General features: G+C 39.3%; 1 protein-coding gene and 1 pseudogene across 1 annotated transcript; one reads left to right on the plus strand and one right to left on the minus strand.

Annotated features, from left to right (window-relative positions):
• Window positions 1-431: 431 nt before the first annotated feature.
• LOC122887402 lies at window positions 432-1726 on the plus strand (annotated as a pseudogene).
• Window positions 1727-1849: 123 nt separating this feature from the next.
• On the minus strand, window positions 1850-12411 carry wrnip1 (WRN helicase interacting protein 1). Its single transcript, XM_044220589.1, has 7 exons — window positions 11726-12411; window positions 9393-9587; window positions 7469-7707; window positions 5689-5909; window positions 3804-3959; window positions 2760-2839; window positions 1850-2616 (listed from the first exon to the last, which is right to left on the minus strand). Exons 1-7 carry the CDS (start codon window positions 12377-12379, stop codon window positions 2335-2337), a joined length of 1827 nt encoding a protein of 608 aa, XP_044076524.1. The 5' UTR covers window positions 12380-12411; the 3' UTR covers window positions 1850-2334.
• Window positions 12412-12660: the final 249 nt, after the last annotated feature.

Below are 12660 nucleotides of genomic sequence, written 5' to 3' on the forward strand. Positions count from 1 at the left end.
TTATATATTTGTGTGTAAGAATAAAACGCCTGTTTATTTTTCCTGTTTAGCAAAATAATAATAAATAATAATTTTGGTGAGGCCTCATCAACTATATAGTCCCTATAGGATTGCTACCGTCTTTCACCCAAGGTTGTTAAAGGAACATCTTAAGTGTGGATAAAATGTAAGATGTGAAAATGTGTGTGTTGCATTGCATTATTTGAATGTCTCAATCTATACATATTGTATACAGTCTGATTTTCAGCCATTATCTGACTTCTTTGTTGCCACCTGGAAAATGTTAGGAAATCTCCCAGGCTGTGTCGTCTGGACTGCTTCCCATAAATAGCTCTGCACGATGAGCCAGTTCCTCTGGATGAATAAGAGATGGAACTGGTACTTGTCTTGTTTGTGTACCCAGCTACCAGCCCAACACCAGCCGTGTGGTGAATGGGGAAGAAGCCCGTCCATACAGCTGGCCATGGCAGGTTTCTTTGCAGTCGTTCTTCCCCACTTGTGGAGGAACACTAATTGCTCCTAACTGGGTCTTGACTGCTGCACACTGCATCACATGAGGAAAAGTTTATTTGTGGCATTTACATCTCAGATAAACAGTTGTTTTAAAACTAAAATAAATGGCATGTGAGGTTCCTGAATTAATCTAAGATGGTTTTGAAACAAGACATTAAGCTTTTTATTTCCCATCCAGATTCTACACATACAGGGTGGTTCTTGCTGAGCATGACATGAACAAGAAGGAGGGACCTGAACAGCCCATTATGGTGGCAAAAATATTCATCCATCCCAAATGGAACGACAACTGTGCGTCTTGTGGGTATGTCATCATCCCTTCTCAATATAACCACTCCAGTGCTCCAGATCTACGGTGGATTATTAAGAAACACAGTAAATATATCCTTGAAGTTTTGCAAATGTAAATGAATACACCTTCATCTTTAGAAAAAAAACAGGCACTCTACAGTTAAGTAGACTCTGAGCAATTTAAAATGTGTAATTACTGACATGTTTAATTATTTGTGTTTCATCCTGTTATGTAGGAATGAAATTGCCCTGCTTAAGCTGGAGAAAAGTGCTGTTATCAATGACAAGGTTCAGCTGGCTTGCCTGCCACAACATGGTGCTACTCTCGCCCACAACCAGCCCTGCTATGTCACAGGCTGGGGTCGTCTCTACTGTAAGACCTGCCGCCAAGTCTACCAACACCCAGCTCATGTGGGGTGTAGTGCACCTTTGTGTAAATCAAAATATGTCATTGCTCTGAGACCTGCAGAGATGTATGAAATATTATTCAAATGCCAAATTGTTATGTCATTTTCTCTTTAGCTGGTGGTCCTCTGGCAACTACATTGCAGCAGGCCCTCCTTCCTGTGGTGGATCACAGTATCTGTAGTCAAAGTGACTAGTGGGGTAGCTCAGCAAAGACAACAATGGTCTGTGCAGGAGGAGAGTGCAAATCAGCATGCCATGTCAGGAACAATCACACAACTCCATGCCTTGTGTGAAACAAACAATACCATTTTCCATTACTTCAATATCTTACATTTTCTTCCAGGGAGACTCTGGAGGCCCTCTGAACTGTAAGGGCAGAGATGGTAAGTGGTATGTACAAGGAATGACAAGTTTTGTGGATGGATGGGGCTGTAATACCCCTCGGAAGCCCACAGTCTTTACCCGTGTGGCCACTTTCATCCCCTGGATCAGTGAGGTGAGGGAAGCCACGTAATTGGCAACAATCAATCACTTTTCATGGAGACAGTGATTATTTGTGAAATGTAAAAAGTTAATCTGGTATTATTTCCCTTCAGACCATGGCCCAAAACTGAAGAAGTTTCCACGACTGAAGAAGTGACTGAACAATAAACTGTATTAATGACATTTTCACATTATATTTGTCTTGTTTTTCATCAAACTATATACACATTACAACATAAAGAAACACACATTTTAATCAGGTTAAACAATGTTTGAAAATGTTACAAGGACAGGACAAAGATAAACTAACATATATGTATTCAAGGCATACTGTGTATATTTAATGTATGTTTTTGTTATGTATTTGAATGGATTAAGGACTTTATTATGAACATATCTAGAAGTAAATTAACTGTATATGATTTGTGTATCCTTTATAAAGTATTCAAAAACAGACTAAAGTAAAATTGTAGATAGATTTGAACGTAACATGATGGTTGACTGATGGACTCGTAACTGTATGTTTGAATTTGGATCAGCAGATACAGTACATAAAACTATATCCCAACAGCTGATCATTTGACATGACTGTTTTCATTCAGGCGCCTTACTGCAGCAAGTCACCATTACAACAGATCCTCATGGGTCTGAAGGTGTCCAGGTGAAGAAGTCCATTCCCTGCAGCTCCTCAGGTAAGTACTCCTGCTCGACAGGGCTGCTGAAGGCAGGGTTGTATTTGTAGCCTTTGGCGTAGCCCAGTTGTTTCATCAGCCTGGTGGGGGCGTTGCGAAGGTGTAGGGGGACAGGAGGCAGGGGGCCTTTGTGGTTCCTCAAACAGGCCTTCACGTTAGCATAGGCCTTGTAGATCTGCACAGACTTGGGTGCTCGTGCAAGATAGACTGCACACTGAGCCAGGATCACCTGTTGGGGCAGCGGATGAAAGAAAGGAGGGCAACAGAGTTAAAGACACTGCGATACAACTATTGTAAGACTGGCTGAAAATCAGGTTGATATGTCTTGGTAGGAGACTCAAAACTCATCACTGATTGGTCAGGTAAGCCTACCTCACATTCAGGCATCCCGATGAAGTGACAGGCTTGGAAGGCAGACACAGCCTGAGGAAGAGCGGAGGGATCTGCCATACCTGAGAGAGACATGAGACAAGAGATGGAGGCCATCCAGTCAGACTGCATCAAAAGATACCTTTTCTAGCTCAAAATCTCGTTCTCATTTCTCTGTAAGAATTATCTGTATAACTGCATTTCAGCTGAGTCAATATTTTCTTTCCTGTAATAAAATAGTACAAGCTGCCCATGGTCCCATATAGTGCTCCCACATAATGGTTAGGGACTTCAGTCTATTAAAGAAAGTGTTGTAAAGTAATCACTATTAAATATTAAATCATTTTTAACAACAACAATACTACTACTAGTAACTTTATTTTTTACTATATTTAACTTTTCAAAACAATGTTAAAAATGGCTTTTACTGTAAATTAGAAGCTGTTGTAACAAGTACAATAAAACATAATAAGACGGTGTAGTCCCTTATTCGTCCAGGAGTGTTCTATTGTAGAAAAGGTTTCAGTCGTAGTCATCTGGACACTGTTTTTCTACCTTTTCTACGATAAAACATAATAAGCATAATAAAGAAATAAAACTACATATATCTACGTACAACTTCTGTCTAACAGAATAAGATGAAATCTAAATTAATTGATAAAACAACAGAAAGAATGAAAGAGCTAAACATTAAAATAGTAAATTATTAAATGTAATTTAAGAGAGTCAATCAATCAATCACAAAAGACTTTGGCATAAAAATAAGTTTCAAAAGCCAGCAGTCACCTTTAGTTATGAGCTGGGATTTAGTAACAATCAAGAGGCAGCTGTCCGAAGAAGACATTTGAGCCAAGTCTTCATTCTGGCTCAAATGAAGCTACCATCTAAATGATGTCAGCAGCGGCACAGCCATGCAAAGCTACACTATCATCTAAACCTTACAGGGAACCAGAGTGGTGGCGCCAGTTGGCAGCTGCATATTGAATAATAATAATGATACAGTAAATGATCAAAAATAATGATGATATAATTAATCATTTTACTTACCCACATCTTCACTGGCAAAGCGGACCAGTCTGCGAGCCACATAGAGAGGGTCCTCACCGCCCTCCAGCATGCGGCCCAGCCAGTAGAGAGACGCATTCTCATTGGAGCCTCTCATAGACTTATGTAACGCTGAGATACAGTTGTAATGCTCTTCACCTTTGAGTAGCAAACACACACAAATGCATCAATACATGTGCCACGAGAAGAAGACACACCATTCTTCACATGGCATTACATCAACCATTTTCACAATGGTCTAAAGAAACACACAAACGGATCAGACCTTATAAAGCCATAATGAATCCATTAAGGTCAAGCTGAGGGACAGTTTCATCACCCTGTGAAGGGAACAGTAAATCTCAATCTTTTGGGACAGCTGATGTGTTATATAACAGGACATTGTGGAGGACTGATGAGGTCTTAGATAGGATGAAAGAGTGAGTGGGAGTTATCCATGGATACTCAGGGAGAGGGGTAGGGTGGGAAAGTGTAAATGATTGGAGTGGCTGAAACTACAGCATGTCGATGTTGTAACTAGGAGATTTAATACCAAATTATAGTACTTTCTGGTTGTAAGGATGTGCAGCACACTATACAGCAGTCATAGAGTCATAGATTTAGATCATTTTGTAAGGACACTGGGGCTCTACTTAAACGTGTGTTCTGCAATACCCCCAAGTGTTACACACACACACACAAAACAAACATGGGGCACTCCTAAGCAACTGTGAGCACGGCTATAAACACCCCCAGGTTATATGCATTGTTGAGTTTCTTTGTTACTCTTATCATTCAATGCATTTCATATCAAAGCCCCATGACAGGACAGTGATCACAGTTTCTGGGAAGTAATATGATAGGGCTGTTAAGTTCAAAACCTTGAGTTATTTAGATGTTATTTAAAGTGAAGACACTGATGGCAGGTGTTCTACTGAAACTGCTGAGAGGATTTAAAGATGTGGTTTTGTGAAATATGTAGCACTGTGTTAATCTGCAGAAATACTTTTGTGAACTGTCTGACACGGCCCCTTTAATAATCCTAAAATACGCTTCTTGCTACTCATGAATCCTAAAATATGCTTCTTGCTACTCATCTTTGTCCCAGGCCTAGGATTGCATGAATCCTTTTTAAATGGGCTGCCAGTGTTTCAGATTACAGATGACCATTCACTTAACACAGTCAGATGTATTCTGAACCAACCTGTGCTCCAATCTGCCACTAAAAGCACACATTTTTAAAATAATTTTAAAAAACCCTGTAAAAGTCACAATAAAAATGTATTTTGAGAACACCAGGCTTCCCTGATGTGATGTTTATCCTGTTGAGACTGCTGCTTGGGTGAAACACACTACAGAATGCAAACATTCAAATTCTAAACCAATAGGATATCCTTCAGGTGGAGAAAGGCAGTTTTATTTGATGGCAAGAGCAGAGGGGTGGACTGTTCAAAAATATGACATGGTATCATTAGTTGGAACTTTTCCGTACAATGAGGTAGTCACTATAAGATAAACTAGTTTCTAAATGTCAAGGAATTCCCTTAATTGTTTAAAAAACAAAAACTGTTTTTAAACTACTGCCGCGGCCCATTAATTGACACAAAATCCAAGGAAATTAGGTATTTGAGCAATAAATTTAGATATAAAGTCAGCACAATATATATTACAGTTTTATATTAAAAGTTTTAGCCATCATCGGTAACACTTAAATAATAACAGACAGGAACTGTTCAGAAGTGCTTTACTACAAATATTGGAAGTTACTGGGTGCTTTGGTAAATACAACATGCCCTGAAGTTGCACCTCTCAGATTATTGGGATTCACAGGGTTTACTTTGGTTAGTAACAACTGTAACATTGACAAAATGAGCACATCTGGGCTTACCAGCTTTATCATAGAGAATATGGGACCTCTGAAGACCTTCCTTGATATGCTCCTCCTTCACCAGTATTTCCTGAGAACCATCTTGTCCTAATGGGTTTGACCGTGCCAAGCTCACCTGAGCCTGAACAGCCAGCTGCAGACCATTGAGTCCTGCTCTTGCATCACCATCACACAGGTAAGCTATGGTGTCCAGAGCTTTCTGTTCAATGAAAATCTTTGTCCTAGGAAAACAATCATAGTGGATATAATGTATCAGTACTTTAAAATATAGTGCTTTTTTTGTAAGGAAGCAATACATGAAAAATCAAATTCCCTGAATGAATAATGACAACTTTTATTTCATCACAAATATTAATGTTAAGTATTCCTACTCATTTAGTGTCACTGTTTTTTAGCTCCTCAGAAGCCCAACCACCTTAAATCGTGACAGAATTCGACCCAGGTATGCACAGGAAGCATCATCAATATCTCTGGTGCCTGCCTTAATGCTAGCACTAGAACTTTTCTGTTCTGATAACTTCCCAATAATAACCTTTCTCCTAGTACACCAGAAAAACAACAACAAAAAACAAAAACAAAACAAACAAAAAAAACATTATTAATATTTATGAAAAGGTACATTAGACTTGAGACATATTAGGTGTTTTTCCACCACAGTTTAACAGTATAATAGAGTTATCAATTTCAAAAATATGTATAAATAATATACACTCTTTTGCCAGTTTATTAGGTACACCACTGATGCAGTCTAATACAACAGTCTGCAATAAATCCTACCATCATGAAGGTTATAATGTTCAGTTTTTGTTGAAACTGTTTTAGAGGGGTGTTGGAGGCTGTAGTTTGTGGTGCTGTTGAATTGTATTGCGTTATACAGAGAGGTGTTTCTGTTATTTAACCTACCCTAATTGATACAAACAGGGTCTAAGACCACAGCTACATACATCAAAAGGTTTGATGCTTTTGCACTTTTGTGATGATTCTACAAGTGCATGATAATGTGCATTTTAACACTTTTTTTTAAACAAACAAGATTTATTTTAGAAAAGGAATGATAATATTAATAATTAATATGATGATGCAGCACCATTGGTCTATTAAAAAAAAACATGTAATGTATATGCTGCTCTTCTCCAGAGTTTATATTTCCACATAAGTCTCTTACATCACTCTGATACAATAATGACGGAAAGCAAAGTGATTCTACTTATTACTTATAGGTTTATTGTAAATGCAGTTCTGGTCCAAGTCTGGATCCTGTAGGGATGACGTCTCATTGTCAGCTGACTGGTTAGAAGGAGAGTTGTTTACACGTTTTAATCCGTTCCTCTGAAATGAACCTGCGCCAGTAGGTTAGCTGTGTAGCACAGGTTACCATGGTGATAAAAGTGAGCCAGCTTCATTCCCAAGTTAGCTGGCTAACCCTTTAATCTCGCCATGTGTTTCAGGCCCAGATTTCAGTGCATCCCAAACAATACATCTGACACAAATATTTGATTATATCTCTGGTGTTCATCATCACATACCAGCAGTTAACAGCTGTCTCACTGTCTAATAATTCTTCTCTTTCAACGTATCAGGCCAGATCAGAGCTGAGGGGATTGCTGCGGCTCCAACAACTACCAGTACACTCCTCCCATATATTATCTAACTGAACCCACTAAGCCGGGAACAGAAGAAGAGAACAAGCCTCCCACTCAACCGAAGGATTTTGAGTTGTACGGTGACACTCGGTCATGATGTGTGACACTGATGGCTCGATCCCCAGGGGAGCACTTACTCGTGTCTGTCTGATTGGTCTTGATCTTTGGGATTTGCTGGACCTCGTCCCAGGACTCTGATCCCCAGCGTGGCCACAGCCCTGTCCAGGATCGAGCCCATCGCCTCCACAGAGAGCTTCTCCAGAACCAGCACCCTGCACCTGCTCAGCAGGGCGGCATTTACCTGGAAGGACGGATTTTCTGTGGTTGCCCCGATCAGAGTTACCGTCCCGCACTCCACATGAGGAAGGAAGGTGTCCTACAGATACACACACATATTGACAGAAGGAAAAAGGAGACAGAAAACAGTGACCATCTCTGAAATGACAAGATATCAAGAGTAAGTATTTGTTTGACTACTATTATAATGCTTCATTGGTTTATTTGCCTACCATGATCATAAGACATTATGACAGTATTACTATGTCTTTTCATGCTTATCAGCTTAATAAGCCGGACTTGCTAGCTGACTTGGAATTTACTGTCATGTAGCACAAGACTACACAGTCACAAGAATTGTTTTCTACAGTTTCCAAGGTTAAATTTACTTTAAATTTAAAGTTAGTTTCTATGACTTATTATTTATTCACTGATCTACTGTATATAATTTTTTTTGAGTAGCATAAAGGGAACTACAAAATAAAATCTCATTATACATCCCTGTATTGTCAAACTATCAATAAATCTATCTTGTATCTTGTATCTAAAGTATAGGAAGCAAGCAGAGCCCTGAATGAGCTACTGTATGTTGGCATTTTAACTGAACAAAGAGACTAAACCTCAAACCTCAATTTAAAATTTTGTGAATAAGTTAACTGAAAAACAATTAGTGCTACTCATGCTCTAAAATTAAATAAAAACAATTATCTGTACACACATATTCAGTTTTAGAAGCAAAATAGTCAGTAGAAGAAAAAATAGATCCTAACAAACAATAATATATGTTTTCCAAGAATCAAACAACTGGGGAGTATTGTTTGAGAGGGGATCAATGTAGTGTTTATTTTGAGCGTGCACATTCTCATGATAGGCTGTACACAGGCTAGGCTACAAACTATTAAATTTGGACTGGTTTGGCAAGGGGAATAACATCATAAAACATTTTTATCTTAACAGCTCAGCACATAAGCCCCCTTACAACGGCGGTTCGTTCCCCGGCTTCCCCCAGCACGCGTGTCGAAGTGTCCTTGTCCTTGGGCAAGATACTGAACCATAAATTGCTGTAGAAGGCTGCGCCATCAGTGTGTGAGTGTGTGTGAATGATTAGTTTCTTTCTGATGAGCAGTTGGCACCTTGCAAGGTAGCTTCTGCCATCAGTGTATGAGTGTGTGCGAATGCGGTGAATGTGACATGTAGTGTAAAGCGCTTTGAGTAGTCAGGAGACTAGAGAGGCGCTATACAAGTACAGTCCATTTACTATTTACAACTGGTCATTTTTACACTTCGGTTTTTGTACAGATTAAACTTTTTTATATTTTTACCTTTGCACAGAGCCAGGATAGCTGTTTCCCTCTGTTTCCAGTCTTTATGCTAAGCTAACCCTCTCTTGGTTGTAGTTTCATATTTAACTGACAGACATGAGAGTGGTATCAGTCTTATCTTATTCTCAGCAAGAACGCGAATAATCATATTTCCCAAAATTGCGTAAAACGCATCAGTACCGGTGCGCCAGTGCGGGAATGTTGCCACAGACACCAGATTTAAAAATTCGGTATACTGCGAAATACAGAGAGATTTACCTGGCGGTGATAGGTTTAATCAGCATTGTGTGAACTCGTTTGGCAAGGGCTTGAATGTAACAGATGTTCATTTATATGTAAAAGTCCCGCACTCTAGCTTTAAATACCAGTTTTGTCATTCTGCCTCAATAGTTATTTTAAATACTGGCTGGATTTTGGAGTTGTAGCTTACAATCCAAACACTGATTCCGATTCAATACTCCACCTGTTGGGATTTGTTGAAACGGTGAATTTCATCAATGAACAGGATGGTCTTCCTCTTGCACAGTCGGAGCTCGTTCTGCGCCTGCTTGATCACCTCTCGGACTTCATTGGTGGAAGTGCTGGTGGCAGACAGAGTGACAAAACGAGCTGTTCCCTCCTTTTTACTGGTGCTGGCAATTATGTGCGCTAGAGTGGTCTGCAAGACAACAAAACACAATACAAAGTCTTTTGATTAAACTATATGCAATGCCTTCTCTGGAATCTAAACTCCAAAACTAACATTACCCCACACCTACAAAAAAAAACGATGTGAAAACATTTTCTACTTAACAATGTGGGAGTATGTTAATAATTATTAGCACCTATATGGCATCTTTAATCTCCAGTTTTTGAGCCATTCATTTGATTTTTCAGGTGATATAATGTACCTTCCTTTGAAGGCCTCGCAAATCTAGTCTTCACTGTAAATTCTTATAACAAGCTCCAAAAATAACACTTCAATTGTGAAACCTGAACGCTGCAAGACAACTGACAGAGGGAGTTAAAGAGGTAAGTATTACTAAAGCATGTTGACAAAGTCTAAGTATGGCGAGCTGCTGTACGACAATCCAACCTAGTAGCCTGGCATACCAAAGAAGTCATTAACATGCTGTATTCAGATTGCAAGCACCAACCTGGCAGCCAGAGAAAGAATAACGTACTCAACATGCTGTAAAAGTTTCAACTCTCTCTTTATCAAGTGCAGTAGAGGGAAGAGCAATAAACATCAACGCTAAGAGTTTTAGTTGAGTAAGTTTTAGTTGAAGAATAAAACAAAAAATACAGGAAACAGTAAGGTATGTGAAAGAAATATTGTTTAAGGAAAGAGTGCTTCTCGGTACTCTTACAGTACTACTACTTATAGGAACTGCTTATTATAGCTACTTAGTGGTGAATTGATTAGTTAGATAATTGACTGCAAACACTGACAACAATTTGAATCATTAATTAATCATTGAAGTAATTTATCAAGAAAAAAGAAAACATTCACTGGTTCCTGCTTCTCTTTTATCAGTTTTACATCATTGTAAATTAAAGGTTCTGTATACGTGATTCTGAACATTAATATAGCCGCAAACAAGTATTTGCTATGTAAAGATAGGGTGGAGTAATGGCGTCCTGAGCAGAGAATGATGTCACACTCCCTCCATAAGTGTTGTCATCCGAGCTTCTCTGTTCTTTGTTTTGGTAGCTGCCTTGTTCGTCTGTGAGGAGAGCGATATAACGGCCGGTTCTTTTCTCATCTAACGCGGTAAATTAAGGGTTTATTTCGACCAAACCAGAGTTAGTGATTGTTGGAACAGTAGAAAGACAAAGGTTTGGTGAGTTTTATTTTGTTTCTGTCCAGTTTGAATGAAGTGTGTTTTACGGTGATCTGCGAGGTAAAATGACTGTTTTTCTCAATAGAGTTTGGTAGGCTGTAGCCCATTTGTTTTGGTGCTGCTGCTCAAGTGGGACATTTAGTGGCAGTGAATGTCGCATACAGCTCCTTTTGCTTTTGAACTGTTAGATGGACATTCATCATTTAAGATGTCATGATGGACATTTTCCTAACATTTTATAGATTAAACGATTAATCAAAAATTTAATCAAAAAAAAAAACTGACAGTGAAAATAATCTTTGCAAACAATTGACATTTTTCTCTATTTATGTCACTTTGTAGACCAAGTGATTAATCTATAAAATAATCAACAGATTAACCGATGATGATAAATAATTGATAGCGATGATAATCTTAGTTGCAGCCCTATAGTTAGTGTGCTAAATATCTTAACGTCTCCCTTCTCTCAAAAATTTTATTTCATTTTTATTTTTTACTCTAGTTGGATGTTTGAACTTAGCTGTGCACAATGAAGTACGTGCAGAGTTGGCCGTTTTCACTTTAATCTGCCCTGTGGGCACCCTAAATCTGAGTTTAACACCTGTACATAAAAGCATGATTTGTGACATCACAGTTTGGAAGCCAATCGTGGGCCAGTATGCAGCTGAGCTTACACAAGTGTGATGTAGAAACTTGAAGCCGCCAGTGCACATATACACTGAGAATTAACTTCTCAGTGAAGTAGGAAACATCTTGTAGTAAAGTAGTTAAACTTTTAATATGAAAAATATTTGCTCATTCATAGATTCTAGAGGGTTTTTTTTAATGGAGGGAGAAGGGATATATGTAATTTTAAGAATATTAAAGACATTTTAAAGCATTAGGCTGTTGTGGAAATCATGCATTACATGTAAAACAGAAGGGAAATGAACTGAGGGTAGGGGATGCTCCATCTCAGTCGTCACCACCCCACCTTTCCGCATCCCGGCGGTCCCCAGAGGATCATAGATGGTATTTCCTGGGAGTCCAGGAGTGACCGGAAGAGTGAGTGCTGGCCTACAACTTTACTTTGACCAAAGTATTCCTCCAGCGTGTTTGGTCTCAGTATCTCCGCCAAAGGCTTGTCTATCGTTAGCAGTGTCCGTGGCGATAAATCATTTGATGTCTTCAAAGCATGTCCGTTTGATCCGGAGGGTTGGCACTTCAGATTCTCTGTACCTGCTGGTCCAGGTTCTGCCTCGCTCAGCAAATTACGTTTAATTCCCTTGTTGACAGCAGTGGCAGCAGTTTGTTTACCTGAAAACAACCCACTCCGTTCACTCTGAACTGAAACTTTAGTCTTGTTGGTCTGAAACAGAGAAAATACCGCAGATGACGGCGTACCAGCCATGGATGAGGAGCTGGCCACCGTTTTGTTGACACGGGGGCTGGGTGGTTCAGCCTCCGCAGTAATGCGAGATTTCTTTAAAGGAGGCTCGCTGTCGTCTGTTGTGGACGGACTGCTGTCGGTAACGCTTTTCAGCAGACACGCGTCGAGGTGTCCGTTAATTGTGGCAGGCTTAAAGTCTTTAAAACAAACGGGACATTGCACCGAATCCGGTGCTGTAGTTGTCATCTCGTTCGCCATGTTGATTCCCGCGAAACTTTTGACCTTTAATCACGTGACTAAACACCGTTTCGAGATTAACCGTTGGAAAGTTGTTTTTGCATAAACGTTATTGCCCAGATGCGACTTTCACTTTTTACTAGTTGAATATGACGTTTATTATTATATTAAGATTATATTAAATTATTTTTTTAGTGGACTTCCTTTCATATCCTCGCTGTGCATTCACGTGCTGATGGGACGGTCCGACTTTAGGATATTTATGTTCTAATTTATGTTTTCGGGACAAACGCTAGGCTACG

The sequence above is a fragment of the Siniperca chuatsi genome, linkage group LG13, assembly GCF_020085105.1.
Source record: "Siniperca chuatsi isolate FFG_IHB_CAS linkage group LG13, ASM2008510v1, whole genome shotgun sequence".
In the NCBI taxonomy this organism is placed as follows: domain Eukaryota; kingdom Metazoa; phylum Chordata; class Actinopteri; order Centrarchiformes; family Sinipercidae; genus Siniperca; species Siniperca chuatsi.